This window comes from Lynx rufus, unplaced genomic scaffold (assembly GCF_022079265.1).
Source record: "Lynx rufus isolate CCGP_SWC_20201006 ecotype Redwood Valley unplaced genomic scaffold, mLynRuf1.p SCAF_2, whole genome shotgun sequence".
NCBI classification, from domain to species: Eukaryota; Metazoa; Chordata; class Mammalia; order Carnivora; family Felidae; genus Lynx; species Lynx rufus.
In genome coordinates, this window is record NW_025814834.1 from 189,656,828 (window position 1) to 189,676,395 (window position 19,568).

At 36.5% G+C, this 19,568-nt stretch overlaps 1 protein-coding gene across 3 annotated transcripts in view; it reads left to right on the forward strand.

Annotated features, from left to right (window-relative positions):
• FOXJ3 (forkhead box J3) overlaps positions 1–19,568 on the forward strand; it is a 149,938-nt gene that overhangs the window by 81,769 nt on the left and 48,601 nt on the right. For all 3 annotated transcript variants that reach the window (XM_047083141.1, XM_047083143.1, XM_047083142.1), the window contains one exon: positions 6,312–6,395. In XM_047083141.1, coding sequence (XP_046939097.1) covers positions 6,312–6,395 — 84 coding nt within the window. The remainder of the gene's footprint in view (positions 1–6,311; positions 6,396–19,568) is intronic.

Consider the following 19,568-nt stretch of genomic DNA (forward strand, 5'->3'; position numbering starts at 1 on the left):
AGGGTGAAAATTTACATATATATTTTTTGACTGGTAGAATTAAATTAGAAGTCAGTAAAAAAATATATTTTAAAAACCCCAAATTAGAAACTAAGTGATACATTTCTTTTTTTTTTTTAATGTTTATTTATTTTTTGAGAGAGACAGAGACAGAATGCGAGTGGATTAGGGGCAGAGAGAGAGGGAGACACAGAATCCGAAGCAGGCTCCAGGCTCTGAGCTGTCAGCACAGCCCTACGCGGGGCTCGAACTCACGAGCTGTGAGATATCATGACCTGAGCCGAAGTCGGATGCTCAACCGACTGAGCCACCCAGGTGCCCCTAAGTGATACATTTCTAAAGTACCTCTGGGTCAACAACAAAAATCATAAGGGATATTAGAAAGTATTTTGAACTGTATGATAATGAGAGCAGAATATATAAAAATTTGTGACATACAGCCAATGCATGTTGAGAAAGAAGCTTAAAACTTTAAGTTAGAAAAATCAGAAGGGTCTGAAATCAGTTATGTAAGCATTTACCTTAAGAAGTTAGGAAAATAAAGAGCAAATTCAACCCAAAGTAAGTGGAAGGAAACAATAAAGGTAAAATTAGAAATAAATAAAATAGAAAATGGACAAACAAAAGCAACGAAACCAGAAGCTGAAATACTTGAGGAAATAGTGATGCCAGTCTTCCAGAAACTTTAAAAAAAAATAGTGGATGAAGTAGCAGTTTACAGCTCATTTCATGAGTTCAGCATCACCATGATACCAAAGTCAGGCAAAGAAACAATAAGAAAACTACAGACCAATATCCTTTGTGAAAATAGACTACTCAAAAATCTTTAATAAAATAGCACCGAACTAAATTTATTGATACATAAAAAGAATACATCATGATCACGTGGGATTTGTCCCAGGAATGCGATGCAGGTTAAAATTGGAAAACTAATTGATGTAACTCACCATGTAGTAGAAGAAAACAGAAAAATCATATCATCTTAAGTGTAGAAAAGTTTTGGCACTCATTCAGCAAACTAGGAATAAAAGGGAATTTCCTTAATTTGATTAAAGAAATCTATCAAAAACTTAACAATTTGCATCATATTTAATGATGAGAAACCGAACGCTTTCTCTCTGAGATTAAGAACAAAGATGTTTGGGGCGCCTGGGTGGCTCAGTCGGTTAAGCGTCCGACTTCAGCCAGGTCACGATCTCGCGGTCCGTGAGTTCGAGCCCCGCGTCGGGCTCTGGGCTGATGGCTCAGAGCCTGGAGCCTGCTTCTGATTCTGTGTCTCCCTCTCTCTCTGCCCCTCCCCCGTTCATGCTCTGTCTCTCTCTGTCTCAAAAATAAATAAAAAACATTAAAAAAAATTTTTTTTTAAAATAAAAAAAAAAGAACAAAGATGTTTGTATTCACTGTTGTGCAACATTCTATTAGAGGTCCAAGCCAATGGAATAAGGCAGGAAAAAGAAAAGACATCCATATTGAAAAATAGTAAGTGAAACTGTCTTTATTTGGAAGCAACATTATTGCATATATAGAAAATCCTAATCTATGGGAAAGCCCCTAGAACTAATAAGTGAGTTTAGCAAAGTCAGAAGATACAAGGTCAGTATAATTTCTTTATATTACTGAGGAATGACTGCAAGTTAACAGAAGCAATTCCATTTACAGTAGCAAAATAATGAAATACTTGAGGGATATATTTTAACAAAATAAATATAGACCTGTTTACTCAAAACTGTAAAACATTACCAAGAGAAATAAAAGACCTAAATAAATGGAGAGATACAGCATATTTGTGGAATAGAGGACTCACTGTTAGATGTCAGTCTTCCCCAAATTGATTTATAACATTAATGCAATCCCAATAAAAATCCTAGCATACTTTTCTTTCCTTCCCCTCCCCTCCCCTCCCCTCCCCTCCCCTCCCCACCCTTCCCCACCCCACCAACAAGCTTTGCAAGGAAATGCCAAGGACCTAGAATAAGCAAACAGTTTTGAAAAACAAAACAAAACATGAAGTTGTGGGACTTGCAGTGCCTGATTTCAAGACTTTCTACATAGCTACAATGATTAAGACACAGTGGTATTGGTATAAGGATAGACATGTAGATCAATGGAATAGAATAGAGTTCAGAAATAGACCCATGTATATATTCAGCTGATTTTTGATAGAGGTGCCAGTGTAATTTAGTGGGAAAAGGATATAGTCTTTCCAAGAAGTGGTGCTGTATATCTGGGTGGAAGAAAAATTTATATTGATCCTTATCTCAGACTTATGCAGTTAACCTTAAGTGGATGAGATACCTTAGCATAAAAATTAAGACTATTTTATAAAACATCTAGAAGAAAATGGAGGAAAATATTTGCCATGTTGGAGTAGGCAAATATATTTTTTTAAGCTAGACAAACAGCACAGACCACAAAATGAAAATTGATAATTGGGACTTGTTGAATTTAAGATTTTTGCTCCTTAGGTGATGCTGTAATGAAGAGATAACCACAGACTGAGAGAAAATATTTATTATATATTATCTATCTATATCTATATCTATCTAACTATATCTCTTTTGTTACTCAAAAAATATTTAAAAATTCTTGGAATACAAATAACCCAAAGTTTTATAATCCAAATAAAACATGGGCAAAAGTTTTCAACACTTTGCAAAATGATACATGGATGGCAAGCACATGCAAAGATGCTGCCTACTATCATTATTCATTTAGGAAGCACACATAAAAATCACTGAGTTACAATGACAACTTCCACTATATTGTTTGTCCTTGAAGACTTAAAATACTAAGTGTTGGTTAGGACATAGAGCAGCTGAACTCATGCATTGCTAGTCGGTGTGGAAAATAGTTTGACAGGTTGATTCCATTTATGTGAAATTTTAGAAAAGGGTGAATAATTTATAATGGAAGCTGATCAATGGTTGTATGGGATGGAGGTGGGGGCAAAGGAAAGGGAATTGCTTGCTGAGTCACAAAAAGGATCCTTTTGGGGTGATGGAAATGTTCTGTATCTTGATTTTGGTATTGCATGAGTGTATACATTTGTCAGAACTCCTTGAACTGTATATTTCAAATGGGTGTACTTCATTTAAAAATATATATACTCCAATGAAGTTGGTTTTAAAAATAAAATCACACAACAATAAACTGTCGTTTCCTACTTGTTGCACATGAGCCTAGAGTAGTAGGCCTTACTCTGGGAAGAAGTTAGATGAAATGTGTGTTTGTAGATAGGTTATATTTGGGCAGTTCAGTTTCTGTGAGAAATATTATTAAGGAAGAGCAAAGGTAACTGCTTTTTAAAGGTAGCTGAAAGGGACCTTTTGTGGTATGATATAGAACATAAAATTTATCATTGTAACCATGTAAGTGTATAGTTCAGTGGCATTAAGCATATTTACATTGTTGTACAACCATCGCCACCATCTATTTCCAGAACTCCTTCACTTCCCAGATTGAAACTACACCCACTAAATAGTAATTCTTCCTCTTCCCATCCCCCAGCCCATGGCAGCCACCATTCTACTTTCTGTGTCTGTGATTTTGACTATTCTTGGTACTTTATGTAAGTGGAATTACACCATGTCTTTTTGTGATTTACTTCACCTAGCATGATGTCATAATGGTTCACTCATGTTATCGCATATATGACAGAATTGCCTTCCTTTTAAACACTGGATAACATTCCATTGTGTGCGTGTGCGTGTGTGTGTATACACCACATATTATCTATCTGTTGATGGACATTTGGGTTGCTTTTACCTTTTAACTATTGTGAATGATACTGCTGTGAACATGAGGATATGAATATCTGTTCAAGTCCTTGTTTTTGATTCTTGTGGGTATATACCTTGAAGTGAAATTGATGGATCACATAGTAATTCTGTGTTTAATTTTTTGATAAACTGCCACTCATTTTCCAGTGACTGCACCATTTTACATTCTGTTAGTGATGCACAAAAGCTGCAGGTTGTCCACTTCCTTGCCAGCACATTTTATTTTATTTTATTTTATTTTATTTTATTTTATTTTATTTTATTTTATTTTATTTTATTTTATTTTATTTTATTTTATTTTTTATTATTTATTTATTGATTGATAATAGACATCCTAATAGGTGTGAAGTGGTATCTTGTGGTTTTCATTTGTGAAGGGAAATTTTAAGGTCATTTAATCCAAACCTGTGATTTTGCAGATGAAATTCAGTCAGTAGGTTAGCAAGAGCTACCTAAGGTGGATGATTTTACAATTTCTTTTGTGAATTTCAACGGTTTGTGTTTGCATTTAGGCCTTCAGGGTTTTGTGACTATATCCTAAATAGTTAGGCGTATGAACAATTTTTTTCTTTGTGATTAGCTACAGCCATCATATTTTGTGTGGAAGAATAGATACTTTTAAAAATAGTTTTATTAAAATGTTTAATAAGTCTGAAGTTTGGACAGTGAACGTTTTCCCCAGATTAACACACAAGTGTACACCATGAAAACAGCATGAAACACTGGAATTTGTCATTTCCATGAACATTAAACTATTGTCCAACAAGTGTTGGTATTTGTCTTCCTGCTTTAATTTTCAACTTCTATAACAATGGAATATGAAACTTTTTTCCTTCTTTATTTTGCAACTTGCTAGCTGAACCTACTCAAAAATTATTGTTTTCATTTTTAGTGCTTAATTTCTGTAGTGTCTACATTTTACATGGTTCTTGGCAAGTTTATATCAGGTCTGCTAGATTCATTAGCTGAAACCACAGTGACTACTTTGAAAAGATAGAGATGAATCCTCCAGTAATGGCTGGGTGATGAAATGAGTGCTAAGTTGAGGTACCTTCATAGACTAGGACCTGGGAAGACCTGGTATCATACCCTGTACTCTTAAAATTGTTGGCACTGTTCAAATGCTCTTCTTCGTTTTCAAAAAATGTTTATTGAGTACTTACTACGTATTTGACATTGTACCTGGCGCAGTGGATGTAGAAATGAGTTTCTACCGTTAAGGAACTCAGTCAGCCCGGAAAGGATACAGACCTATAAATAAGCTTATAATGTAAAGTGCAGTCAGTGGTCTAAATGTATAAAATGTGTGGAGATCTTACAGAGGGAGAGAGTGATGAATTTAGTAGGAGGATCAGAGGAAGGATTCCTTTAGATGGGATCTGAGCTGGGTTTTGAAGGTAGAATGTGAGTTTGTCAGTGGTACTGAGATCAGCATGTAGGGTAGGCAAAGCTATGTGAAAGAACATGGTACGTATTCTTAAAAGACTATAAGCAGATAATTCATGTTGGACACAAAGAATGAGGATTGTTAGATGAGAGCTATGTTTCCCCTCATTGTCAAATACTGCCTGAAAAAACAGCCTGAGAATGTTAATGAAGTAATAGAGGCAAAGATTAAACTTTAACACTGGATTAATTGTAAAATTATAAAACTGGGATGTGCATTGTATTTCTGTTTCTGAAATGCATATCTCCCTCCCTTCCTTTTACTTTCTCCCTCATTCCTTGCCCTCCTCCCGTGTGTGTGTGTGCGCGTGTGTGTGTGTATAAACAAGTTAACTCAGGGAGAAAGGAAGCAAGCCTTGGTTCTGGTCCCGGTTCTCATACCCTTGGTTGAACAAACCACTTCTCTTTTTGAGCTTTGGTTTCTTCATAATCTATACTTTTCAAATTTTTTTTGAGGGAGTCCCAATTCTTGAGTGCCTGGAACACAGTAGGTGCTAAATATGTATGTTCAAATGAGTGGTCTTGAGAACTTGTATCTAAGAGAGGATAAATAATTAAAAAGCTTTAACAGAATAAGCAATAAAAGATTTATGTACAGACCATTGCTCTCCAGGATGCATTTATTATATAAAATGTGTTCAAGCAGTTTGTCTTTATATAAATGGTTTCATTTACCATTTAGATTTGTGAGGTCCTAGAGTATGGAAGCTGTAGTATCTTTATATATATAAAACTCTCCCCAGACTTGAGTGTCATATGCTGTTGTAATTATCATATGTGTCCAAAGAATTAGTATATATTTAAAAAGTGTGTTCATTTGTTCTTTGGCTGTGGCAGAAGTTCTTGGACTTAACTACTTCAGATTGTGATTTTTTTTTTCCTCTTTAATAATCTAGTTGTAAATGGACCTTTTTTCTCATGTAAACCTTATTTTTCTCAGTGCAAAGCTAGTTTTTCTTCTCATGCTACTTTTCCACTGTTGTATCTGCAAAATATTTGCTTCTGGAGCAGAAGATTGTAAAAATCCATTTTTAACCTTATAGAGTTGCTGTGATATACTGTTAATATTTCTTTCTTTACCTTTAGGGGTCCTACTGGGCAATAGACACCAATCCGAAGGAAGATGCACTGCCTACTCGGCCAAAGAAGAGAGCACGATCTGTAGAACGGGTAAAACGCTCTTTATCACAAATTGAATATGGCAGGGTTTATGTCAGCAGTACAGCTTTTTAAAGTTCATTTCCTATATAGCAACTACAACCTTAATGAAGGTAGTATTTTATTTGTATAGCATTTCTGTTTTTACAGAGCACTTTCAGACTCATTTTATTTGATCTTCATAAGTCTTCGAGTGAGGTAGGCAGTTTAGGAATTAAGTAAAAGGTTTGTTTCGTAATTATGGCATAACTGTTCCCATAGACTTGAGTCTAGGTCTCTTGAATTGTAATTTGGTATTCTTTCCTCTGTATCTCCAACACTGAGAACTGGTTTTATGTAACAGAGCTGTTCCTTTTCACTGCAGAGAATCAGTCTGATTACATTGAATTTTCCTGATGGCTTTCAAAATGGTTTTTCCTGCTTCCAACCATGGAATAATTATTTTGTGTACAAAATCTGTGCCTCTGTGTTGTTTGTAAGATCATTCTTGGGAATTTATGGTTAGAATGAATTTGCAAGAACGAAAGAGAAAAGGAGCTCTAGTTGATATCCTAGGATACTTATTGTAACATACTTTTAGTCAGCACTTTGGCTGTCATCAGACATTAACTTTACCTTTCAGCTTTCCTCATTCTGTATTTCCATCTCAGCTAAAACACATACAGACCCCATTCTACCCTACTATTCTTTGACTCATTTCAGATGTTAACTGCCTTGTGAAACCTTTCCTAAATTCGTTGTGTTCTTGTAGAACTTTTACAAAGTTGTTTTATAGAATTTCTCATACTTGGTAGAAATTATTTGTCTCTATATTTGTCTCCTTCCCTGGACTGTGATCCCTTAAGAGCAGAGAAAATATATTTGTATCTCCAGTGTTAGTATTTTTCACAGCTTATAATAAGTATCAGTAAGTGTTTTCAGAATAAATCAGGGCAAAGGGAATAAGATAAGATAAAGCAAACTGGGTAATTGTTTGGTCAAATAAATTTGTTTTATGCCTCTTCCTGGTAGAGAGATAAAACTTTTCAATCTTAAAGATAAGGACCTTAATTAAGCTGAGGGTTTAAGTTGGGATCAGGCGAGCTCATGAAGTATAGGTGCAGTGGGATTTAGTGAGGCAGATTTATGGAGCCAGCAGAAGGAATTCGATACTCCAGTTACCAAGCTATATGGAATTAGAGGTGAACTCTTAGGCCCACTTTTTGGTTTTGTACATACCAAAGTTTAAGAAATTAAAGTTTCATATTGGTGGGATGGTCTTCTGTTAACAGTTTTAAGATTGAGATGCTGATGAACTATGCATGTAATGATTTGAGAGGGAACCAACCTCAGTTCCTGCCCTCCCACTTCCGCCTTTTAGAAGAGACTTAGCACATGGACTTTAATTGTGTGAGAACGTGGAGCACAAAATTTTTAGCATCTCTTGCCAGAATGTGAAGGAAGGAGAGAGGTATCCACATTGTTAACCCAGAGCATCAGCAGGGATGCATATCTTGGAGGGTTGAGGAATTGTGGTCTTCTCAGCCATTTGTTCTTTTTCTGCAGTGCCTGGAACTTGAATTATTTTTGGAAATTTGAATTGATAGTTGGGTTGACAACTGTGCATTTCTTTTGGGTATCAGCTTTAAATTTTATTCTTGTTTCATAGTTCTTAGAGCAATCACTCTATTTCTGAGAGTCCTTTTTTTTTTTTCTCTGAAGACCATATTGTCCAGTTTACAGTGGAAGTTTATAGAAATAAAGGATTCAGATTACAGAAGTATGTTTTACATACAAAGCATGTGTTCTTGAATTTTGGACATATTTTCTGTTGTTTATCTTTTTATTTTCATTTTAAGCTAAAATGTGTGTAAAAACTTCAACAACTTATCTTTGTAGTATAGTCCCATAAAATATCCAGTACCAGAGCCTTTTGGCTAGTACTGTTGATAATTATTTTGGCCTGAGCTGTGTATTGGTTGCTACCATAAGAGAGAAACTATATAGAAAATTCTAGCTGTAAGCAGAGTACATATAATCAGAGAGACAGATGTTGTTTAATAAATTCTCTAAACGATAATCTTTCAAAACAAAATTTATTGCTTTGACAAGCTGGTTATGTCTATATTTTTCAATTAGAGGTTTTCTTGGGAGTAGAGGGGTAGTAATATTTTTATTAGAATAGAGTTTGTATTTTAAATGACCGTTGGGTCTTATCTAAGGAAATGTGTAAGACAGTCAAATAGTGATGGTTCTGAATGTGATTTTCATGTATTTAAAGTTTTCTCAAAAACTAAACATGACCCATAAGTTGAAACTTTTAAAAGATTTTATTTATTTTTATTTTTTTAAGTAATCTCTGCACCTAGTATGGGGCTCAAAGTCAGCATTCCAAGGTCAAGAGTCACATGCTCTACCAACTGAGCCAGTTGGACACCTCTAAACTTTTAAAAGATTTAAAAATGTAGATGGCATATATGTTGACATCCCTCAAAGATTCTTATTAAATTTCTGAAATTTGTTATTTTTTTCCATGTGTAAACATCAGAATTCTATGTGAAAAATCAAAATGTTTCACACATTTTTGAAGAGAGATGAGCTTGTAGTGGAACAGAATTGGCTTTCTAAACTGCTGAAGAGAAAGGATTTTTAAAAATGCAAGTAACAGTGTCTTTATGTCCTAAATGAAAAATGAAGCATGATCATTATTTCTAGCCTAATATTCTTAACTCAGTTCTCTGGACCACCTCCCTGTCCCTTCTATTTACTTGAACAGAAGCCCATGTTCTGGCCTGATCATTACAGTGTCCCTTTCTTCTTTTCTTAATTCTTGAGTATAAATGTCTCTAATTTTCCTTTTTCTTATTTCTTTCATTTTCTTACCACTTTTATCATAAAATGGACCTGTAGACCTTAAAAATATATTGAATAAAATTTAGCATGGTGAAATGAATGGGCTCCTTTACTAGGAGTCCTTTGTTTTACAATTTACTTGTTCTTGTGACTTTTGGCAAATTGTTAGACATTTTTTGAGCTTCAGTATCCTCAGTTATAAAGTAAGAAGATAGAAGTCTTGACAGCTGCTATGAACTGAATGTTTGTGTTCCTCCAAAATTCATATGTTTGGGGCGCCTGGGTGGCTCAGTCGTTTAAGTGTCTGACTTCAGCTCAGGTCATGATCTCGCAGTTCGTGAGTTCGAGCCCTGCATCAGGCTCTGTGCTGACAGCTCGGAGCCTGGAGCCTGCTGCAGATTCTGTGTCTCCCTCTCTCTCTCTGCCCCTTCCCCGCTCTGTCTCTCTCTGTCTCTCAAAAATGAATAAACGTTAAAAAAAAATTAAAAACAACAAAACCCCCCCAAAATTCATATGTTTGAAACCCTGCCCAATTCCAGTGTGATGGTATTTGGAGGTGGGCTCTTTGGGAGGTAATTAGGTCAAAAGGATGAGGCCGTCATGAATGGGATTAGTGCCTTTACATGAATAGGCCAAAGAGCTAGCCAGCTGTCTGTACCATGTGGGAATACCCATGAGAATACCTGGAAGAGGGCTCTCACCAGAACCTGACCATGCTGGCACCATGATCTTGGGCTCCCTGCCTCTAAAACTGTGAGAAATAACATTTCATTTGTTGATAAGCCATCCAGCTTATGATTTGTTGTAGAAATCTGTGTGCTAAGACAACATTGTAATAATAATAGATAATTGTATTGAGTTTATGTGCCAGATGCTTTAAAGAATTTTATGTATATTAACTCCTGTAATTTTTATAGTAACTCCAAATTATGAAACGGATAGGTATAGATGTTGAGTAAGTTGTCAAAGGGTACTAAGACCACTGGGTACCAAGACCAGGATTATGAACCCAGGTAGTCTGCCTTTAGAGTCTGTGCTGTTTACAACTGTCCTGTCCTGCCACTAGTATGTACTATGCCGTAGACCACATTACTGAATCAAATTTCTTCTTATGTGTGCATATCTTGCGAGCTAATGGTCCTTGATTTTAAAAGAGAACCCTAACATTTAACATCATGTATAATATATATACATACATAGACACATAATTAGGGACATGAATATGATTATAAATGACAGAACAAGTAGTGGTTAATCTGTTACACCAAGCAAGGATAACTAAAGTAGCACAATATGGATAATACTGCCCTGGGAAGGCCTTTGGGAAGAGGAGTGAAGCTTGGCATGGAATTTTTTTGCCTAGAAATAGTTGTTCCGCTTGGAGAAAACTGTGCATGATTGACTGGCATGTAGGAAGTGCAGGTGGCATAATTGAGAACCCTTTAGATAAGGAGTAGAAAGCCTGAAGCCTTGGGATCAAGGAAGTTATTTTGATTTGATAGCCTGTAGTGTTGAGAAAGGAATCAAACAGTTAAGAAAGATACTTGCTCTTTATAAAATTACTCCTTGCAAAAGGAATATGCTATAGCAGAGAAAATTAATTTTCCCTCTACCCTTCTAGGTTCTTGGCTGAGACCCCCCTGTAATAAAAAGGCAGATGAGTACAAGAAAAACAAATTTAATTACACATGTGTATATGGAAGTCCCACAAAGATATCAGGCTCAAAGGCATTTGAGGCTTAAATACCACCCTGAGCTAAGGAAAGGAGTGTGGTCTGGGGTTTCAGAGAGGAAGAAGGCAGTTCACAGAAAGGGGAGAGAAGAGCAGATGTTTGGTAAATAAATGTTTTCCCAGCTGTGCAGAAAAGTCAGATATAAAAAGTTATCTCTGGTAAAAACTTCCTGGTACAGATCCCTTTCTCATTTCTTTTGGGCAGTGAAGGAGAAAGTAATTTTTCCTGAATCTACTGGGTCCTGTTTGCCTTCAGCTCAAAAATCACATGCCGGAGTGGGGCATGTTCTGGGATGGCTTGTTCTGAATCCCCTCAATGGATGGAGTTGCCATTGTGAAATGGCAATGGCCTGGGCTAGGGATACATATATGAATAAGAAAGTTCTCTAGAAAATTAGCATAGTATCAGGTTTCTTAATACATACTCATAATTTTGTGAAATGCTGTCAGTTTACCAGGTTAATTTGACAGATCTTTGTTCTCTAGATACCGTGTGTCAGGCATTATGCTAAAATGTACGGTATACCAAGAATAATGAGACCTGATAAGACCTAGAATTCTAGCACAAAGACAAAGTAGTGTACAGAAAGTATTTTAAGAAGGATATGACACATTATTGTATACAAAGGAAGGAGAAATTATGTTTTACCATAATATCTGGGGCACCTTCATATGGGTTCTATGGTTTGGCTTTCACGTATAGGTAAGCAGGGCAACATAGAACAGCATTCACTGAGCACACAATTACTGAATGTTGAGTGCCTGCTCTGAGCAGGCACTGTTTTAGGTGCTGGGGAAGCCTCAATTAACAAAACAGACATTCTCTGCTCTCCTGAAGTTTATATTCTGTTGAGGTGGGGTGTGGATAGAGAGGCATGAGATACAAGGGCATGATCAAAGGTAGGATAATAGGGGTGGAATAGTGTCAGGATTTGGGAGAGAACATAGTAGGTCATTTTATCTGGATGAGTTTTTCCTCTTTTACCTTAATTGCATTATACATGCCATTCGTTGAGAGAGTGAGTGTACACCTTTTATAAGCGTAGAGCTAAATGTTGGGGGAATAGTGGTAGTGCGCAAGACAGATTCTCCTTACGAAGCTCTTAAGCAGGAAAGCTAAGCTGTTAATTCATAATATGGCTTGTTGTCTTAGCATAATTAATAGTTCCCTGATCATTCTCAGAATAGCATTTGGATGATAAATTAAGTACTCTAAAGAGAAGGGTTTTGAGAACTTTGCGGCCATATAGCAGAGAGCTGATGTTTCAGTGAGGCCTGTTAAATGAGCAGAAATAAGGCAGATGAGGGTGGTTGGCAATGTGAGAGTGAGGGGAAATCACATGTGTAAGCCTAGTCGTTAAAACAAGTGCCCAAAGTTTTGAGGAACTGACTAGTTAGTATGGCTGGAACATAAGAGTCCAAGAAGGACAGTAATTTCTAACTTTCATTTTTTTCTGTCCTATTAGTTTCTGTTCTTACGTTGATTAATAAATACATTTCTCTTTGACCTTTTGCATTTATTTTCCTTTTTAATTTGGCTTTGCTTGTTCAGTTCAGCCAAAGGATATATTACTGAAAAGTGACCTGTCCTGGAAGCTGCTTAGGGTAGAAAAAAAGCAAGATTAGCTGGATATTATCTACAGAGTTTTGTTTGAAGACTGCAAAGCAGTGAACTATTCCAAGGGAACCAAATATTAAGGAATAGAAAAGGGAACTCCAGTTTTAGGCAGTTTTTTGTTAAAAAAAAAAAATGCTTTGAGAGAATGAGTACTCCAGATTAGTATGGTAAATTATTTCCTTTATCATATTGATAATCACAGAAACATATTCTCTGTTCATGCTTTGATTGCCCTCCCCTTCCCCAAACTAAATCATGTGTCTCAGTTATTTTGTAGTTATTCTTTACTTATACGGAATCTGTTATGCTAAAGCAGTGGTTCTCTGTGTGTAAGGCCCATTCAGGGGGCCCACAAGGTGAAAACTGTTCATAATACTGAGATGTTCTTTGCCTTTTTTACTCATAATTTTTCAGAGGTTACATGACCTGTGATTTTACCATGGATTGAAGGCAGAGGCAGATATGAGAATCCAGTGGTCTTCTATTAAGTAGAGCATTAAAGCAGTTTGTTTAAAAATTTAAAATCCATTCTTCTCACTACGTTTTTTGTTTAGAGACCGTATTTTTCATACAGAACTATGTTAGCATGCAATGTAAATGAATTAATAAGTTTTGTCTCAGTTTAAATTTCTAGTAGGTAAATATCAATAGATATAACTCACATGAATAAGAGCTCTTTGGGAGCCTCAGTAACTTTAAATAGTTGCAAAGGGGTCCTGAGATAAAATGTGAGGAATATTGTATTAAAGGAAGATTTCCTGTCTCTTCCAGGAGACATTCCTTTTGAGAAAAGATCTTTGTCATGATTTAAGTTCTACTGCAAGTAGACAAGGAATTGAGTGCAGGTAGCTTGAGGGGTGATACTAGGAAAGTAGGGCAATTATTAAGTCAGTTGCCACTGTGAGCACTTAAGAGCACAGTCCAACTGGGAAATGTTGGGAGGTGGTTTAGAATTGTGGACAACAAGCTAAGATATCTGTCCATCAGCTCTTCCCCCATTGAGTGATGATGCCACTGGGGACATGACCTTTTCTACACTTCTGGCCTGCCCTGCACAAAGCCAAAGCATGCTCCCCAGTTAGGAAAAAAAATGCTTAGGTGGAGAGGTAGAGGTGTTTGTAGTAAGCAGGGTAGAGAGGAACACGGGGGAATGTGGTTGGGTTCTGACAGTGTTTACTATGTGTCTTTACTTCTTTTCTACTAGTGGAGTGTATGTGTGTGTTTTCAGATCTGTGTGCACCTTTGTTTGTTTGTTTGTTTCACAGGCTCTTGCATGTTCATAGCCTTTGACTTAAAAAATTGATTGAATCCAATCCAGGAAATCCTTTAAAAAATCTTTTGTCTCCAAGGTGTGTATGGGCACAACTGTTAAATTGGTAGATTGAAGGTACATCTTTTAGAGTAGATTTCTTGTAATTGAAAGAGACTCTTCCTGGTCACTGGTTAGTATTTGCCTAAGTGCCTCATTCAGGGTTTTAAAATAAGTGGACAAAATTTAGTACTGTTAGAGAAGTTGTTGAAATGGTTGTATGTAACTGCTGCTTATGGATAGTGAAGTGTTTTTGTTTTATGCTTGGCACAAGTAAGGTGCTTTGAAAGAATTGTAAGTAGGAAATAATGCCCCTGTTAGGAATGTAAAATTTCTGAACATTCAAAGCTGGGAAGGAGGATGGGGTACTGCTGGTGGTAGGAAATAGAAATTCTAAATACAAAAACAAGAAAAAAACAACGTTTAGACTGTGTTATGTTTTAGCTTCATGTAATTATTCAAAGTTCTTTTGTTTAAGAATATAGTAAAATTATGAGCACAATCAAGTCATGTTACAAAGTCATGAGGTGTCACTTTTATTAAGTACAAGATTTGGGGGGAAATAGAATTTAACCAGGAAGTTAGGAGATCTAGTTTTAAAATTAATTGTACTATAACTTAAATATTTAATTTTCTGGTCATGGTTTCTTTAAATATAAGTGGATTGTCAGCTGTGTAGGCCCAGGAAATCCCTCAAGTGCAAAGGCTCCGAGGGAGAAACATACCTGGCACCTTGAGAAACAGCAAGGAGGTCACTGTGGCTATGTGTGAGGAGGGAAGAGTAGTGGGACCTGACATCAGAGAAGTAAATGGTGGGAGCAGGAAAAAGATGGTGTAGCGCCTTGTGTACCTTTATAAAGACTTCGGGTTTACTTTGAGGGAGGTGTGGAAAGCCATTGAATGGAAGGCTATAAGCAAAGTAGTGAAATAATGTGACTTACATTTTCATAGGAACACTGTAGCTGCTGTGTGGAGTGTAAGTTGTAAGAGAACAGCACTAGAAGCAGGCAAATCAGGAGGAAATTGCTGTGGATAGTTTTGCTTAAATCTTCTAAGCACTGTTGTGGAAATTATTTGAAGGAGTAAAGGCCAGATAGAAGTATATAAACTCACTGCCTTAAGCGTGTTGGACTCTGCAAAGAAACACCTACTCTGCGATTAGCCAGCTTTTATTGGAACAAAGATGGGGGCATAACACATTACTTTTTCTTGAAGTTGTGTGTTAACAGTTCAAAGGTGATTACAGGTTTAATCGGGGAGATAACTGAAAGATAGATGGATAAATAGAAAAGAGGACATTCTTCTAGGCAGGATATTCTGCATTTGCTGCATATCTCAGATTGTTGTCATTCTGTTGTTATTTTGTGACGCAGTTTCAGTCATATGGAGTGGTCTTGTTGATTCAGAGAGCCCACTTGTGTGCCTGCATGAGTCTGAATAAGGGGGATTCATTTAAAGGTATAAGTGAACAGAGGAAGGAATGTAATCTACATGCCCACTCTTCGAACTCCTAGAACTGAAAAAAACATTTATTTCAAGTGGACAAACATGTACAGAGTGTACATTATGTGGGAGGGGCTACATGCTGCCTGCAAGAGATAGGTGTGACTAGAATTTCCTGGGAGTTTTTTTTTTTTTTTAATTTTTTTTTTTTTCAACGTTTATTTATTTTTGGGACAGAGAGAGACAGAGCATGAACGGGGGAGGGGCAGAGAGAGAGGGAGACACAGAATCGGAAACAGGCTCCAGGCTCTGAGCCATCAGCCCAGAGCCTGACGCGGGGCTCGAACTCACGGACCGCGAGATCGTGACCTGGCTGAAGTCGGACGCTTAACCGACTGCGCCACCCAGGCGCCCCTCCTGGGAGTTTTAAAGTCAGAGAAATCCTATCCAGTTAGAGATTTTTGACCAGGAAGTGTTTCACGAGGGGTCATTTGGACGAATGGGTAGGATTTGACAATTCGTCAAATACAGTTTACAATTTGAGGAGTTCTCACATGTGAGGTTATCACCAGTATCAAATGAACATTGCTGTCACCCCCAAAAGTTTTCTCATGCCCCTTTGGAATTTATGCCTTCCTCCGTTTTCATTCCCAGGCTGCCCTGATCTGGGGGGATTTGACATATTAATGATATTGATCATCGCAAGTCACAAAAATGTTGTATCTTTCCATTAATTAGATCTCTAATTTCTATCAGGAATGTTTTTTAGTGTTCAGTGTAGGGGACTGTGATAATTCCAGTTAGATTTAATACTGAATATTTTGTTTTTGGAAGCTATATATTTTAAAATCAGTTTTCCAGTTGCTTTCTGCTAGTATATAAAAATGTAATTAATTTTTATATATTAACCTTGCATCCTGTAATCGTGTTATTGGTAATAGTTTTATAGTGCCTTGGGATTTTCTATATAAACAGTTATGTGATCTGCAAATAGTTTTCCTGTCCCTCTCCCTCTTGCTCTTCTGTCCCTTCCCACCTTATTATAGTGACTAGAATCTCCACTACAGTGTTGAATAGAAGTGATGAAAGTGGGCATCCTTCCCTTAATTCCATTTTTAGGGGAAAAGTATGAAGTGTTCAGTATTTCACCACTAAGTGGAACATAAGCTGTAGGGCTTTTGTAGATACCCTTTATCAGAATGAGGAGGTTCTCTGTTAAGTCTAGTTTGCTGAGAGTTTTTATCATGAATGGATGTAGAAAGAATTTCATCAAATGCCTTTCATACCTATTGAAATGGTCATATGGCTTTTCTTTATTCTGGTAGCATGTTGAATTACATTGGTTGTATTTGGAATGTTAAACCTTGCGTTCTTTGGATAAACCCTACTAAGTTGTGATATGTTACCCCTTTCATGTATTATTGAATTCAATTTGCTGTATTTATTGTTAAGGATTTTTGCATGTATGTTCATGAAGGATATGGATTTATAATTTTATTCTTTTGTAATGTCTGTCAGATATTGGTGTTAGAGTTGTATTGGCCTTATGTTGGTAGTATTCTTTCCTCTATTTTCTGAAAAAGTTTCTGTAGATTGGTATATCTTCCTTGAATGTTTGAGAAAGTTCATTAGTGAAACCATCTGGTTCTGCAGGGTTTTTTGGGGGGAGGTTTTTGGTATTTATTTATTTTTTAATTTTTATTTATTTATTTATTTATTTATTTATTTATTTAAAAAAATTTTTTTTTCAACGTTTTTTTATTTATTGTTGGGACAGAGAGAGACAGAGCATGAACGGGGGAGGGGCAGAGAGAGAGGGAGACACAGAATCGGAAACAGGCTCCAGGCTCCGAGCCATCAGCCCAGAGCCTGACGCGGGGCTCGAACTCACGGACCGCGAGATCGTGACCTGGCTGAAGTCGGACGCTTAACCGACTGCGCCACCCAGGCGCCCCAATTTTTATTTATTTTTGAGAGAGACAGAGATAGGATGCAAGTGGGTTAGGGTCAGAGAGAGAGGGAGACACAGAATCCGAAGCAGGCTCCAGGCTCCGAGCTGTCAGCACAGAGCCCGGACGAGGGGCTCGAACTCACAAGCTGTGAGATCGTGACCTGAGCCGAAGTTGGACGCTCAACCGACTGAGTCACCCAGGCACCCCTGTTTTTGATATTTAATTTATTTGATATAGGACTATTAAAATTTTCTTTCTTTTTTTCAACACAAAGTGGAACATTTATTGTCTGTATAATTATAGGTTTAACTTAGCCTAAATTGCTTACTCTTCTGCAGTTTTACAGATTATACTATTTCCATTAGGAATCTCAAATATCAAGAAAGAAGAAAGATAATTCACAACATTATTATCCTCTGATAAATTCCAAAAAGTAATCCAGGTAGTATCCTGAAAAGCTTTTACACTTGTTTTAATGGTCTCATTGTATGAAGAGGAATATAATGATACTTATATTGGAAAGTAGAGAATATTTAGGAAAAAAACCAACCTGTATGTAAAGGCTGTGCTGTAAAAATGCACTCCATTCTTTTTTTTTTTCCCCCCTCATGAATACCTGGGGTTTATTATACTTCTCTTCCTCCCTCCCTCCTTCCATCCCTCTCCTTCCACCCCTCCCTCTCACTCTCTCTTTTTAATTCTCAAGTTAGTTAACATACAGTGTAGTCTTGGCTTCAGGAGTAGAACCAGGTGATTCATCACTTACATATAACACCCAGTGCTCATCCCAACAAGTGCCCTCAATGCCCATCACCCATTGATGCACCTCCTCTTGTAATATAGGAGTGTAAAGCCATAGGTTTACCTCTAAGCACTGCTTTAACTGCATCTCACAAATTTTGGTATGTTGCATCTTTTTTATAATTTAGTTCAAAATATTAAAAAAATTCTCTGGTGAGTCTTATCTGACCCATGAATTGCTTACAGATGTGTTCATTTCCAGATATCCCAAATGTTGGGTTTTCCTGGACATCTTATTATTTTAGAATAATTTTTTTTTTCATTTCAGTCTGTACATATTTATTCAGACTTATTTTGTGGCTCAACATTTCCTATATCTTTGTGAATGTCTGTGTGCACTTGAAAAGAATATGTATTACACAGTTTGGTGTAATGTTCTCAGATCAAGGCATTTGCTAATGTATCCCAGTGTTCTTTTTCTTACTGATTTTTAATTGTCAGTTTTTCACTTCATATGTTTTGAAGCTTTGTTATTAGTCACATTTACATTTATAATTGTTATATCTTCAATTATTCTTTTATCAAATGTTTTTAAAATGTCTGATATACTCTGTCTTAAAGTCTATTTTATCTGATATTAATATAGCTATTTCACCCTTATTTTTACTGTTTGCATTGTATATATTTTTCCATGTATTACTTTCATCTGTGTCTATATGAAGTTGTGACTCTTGTAGGCTGCAGTTAGCTAAGTCTTTTTTAGTATCTCTGATGATCTTTTTTTATTGGAGGGTTTAGATTATTAACATTTTGTAATTATTGATATTGTTAGATTTAGGTCTACATTTTGTTTTGTTTGACCTCTACATTTTTAGTTCCTTTCTTCCCCCCTTGCCTGCCTTCTTTTAGATTACTTATATATTACTTACATTACTTAGCTATATTTAGTATTCTATTTTAACTTATCTATACCTTTTTGAGTATTTCAGTACATTTTTGGGCATTTTGGTATACATTCCTAACCTTTTCAGTCTACTCAGAGTTCATATTTTACCATTAAAAAAATAATATTTTGAACATTTATTTGTTTTTGAGAGTCAGAGAAGGAAGTGGGAGAGGGGCAGAGAGAGAGGGAGACAAAGAATACAAAGCAGGCTCCAGGCTCTGAGCTGTCAGCACAGAGCCCGATGTGGGGCTCGAACCCACAAACTGCGAGATCATAACCTGAGCCGAAGTCAGACACTTAACTGACTGAGCCACCCAGGCACCCCAGTATTTTACCATTTCATACAAGATGCAGAAATTTCCAACCATATGGGTCCCTTTTGCCCCTTTCCTCATCATTTCTCCTAGTTGTAATATGTATGACATATTACATGGAAGCCTTGCAAGGCAGTGTTTTAAGTTTGGCCTTAAATAATCATATGTGATTTTTGAAACGTAAGAGGAAAACAGTCTTTTATATTTTACTCAGGTGTTTACCATTTCTTTTATTTAGTTCATTCCTCAAGATCCACGTTTTCCTGTGCTATAATTTTTCTTCATCTTAGTGAACTTT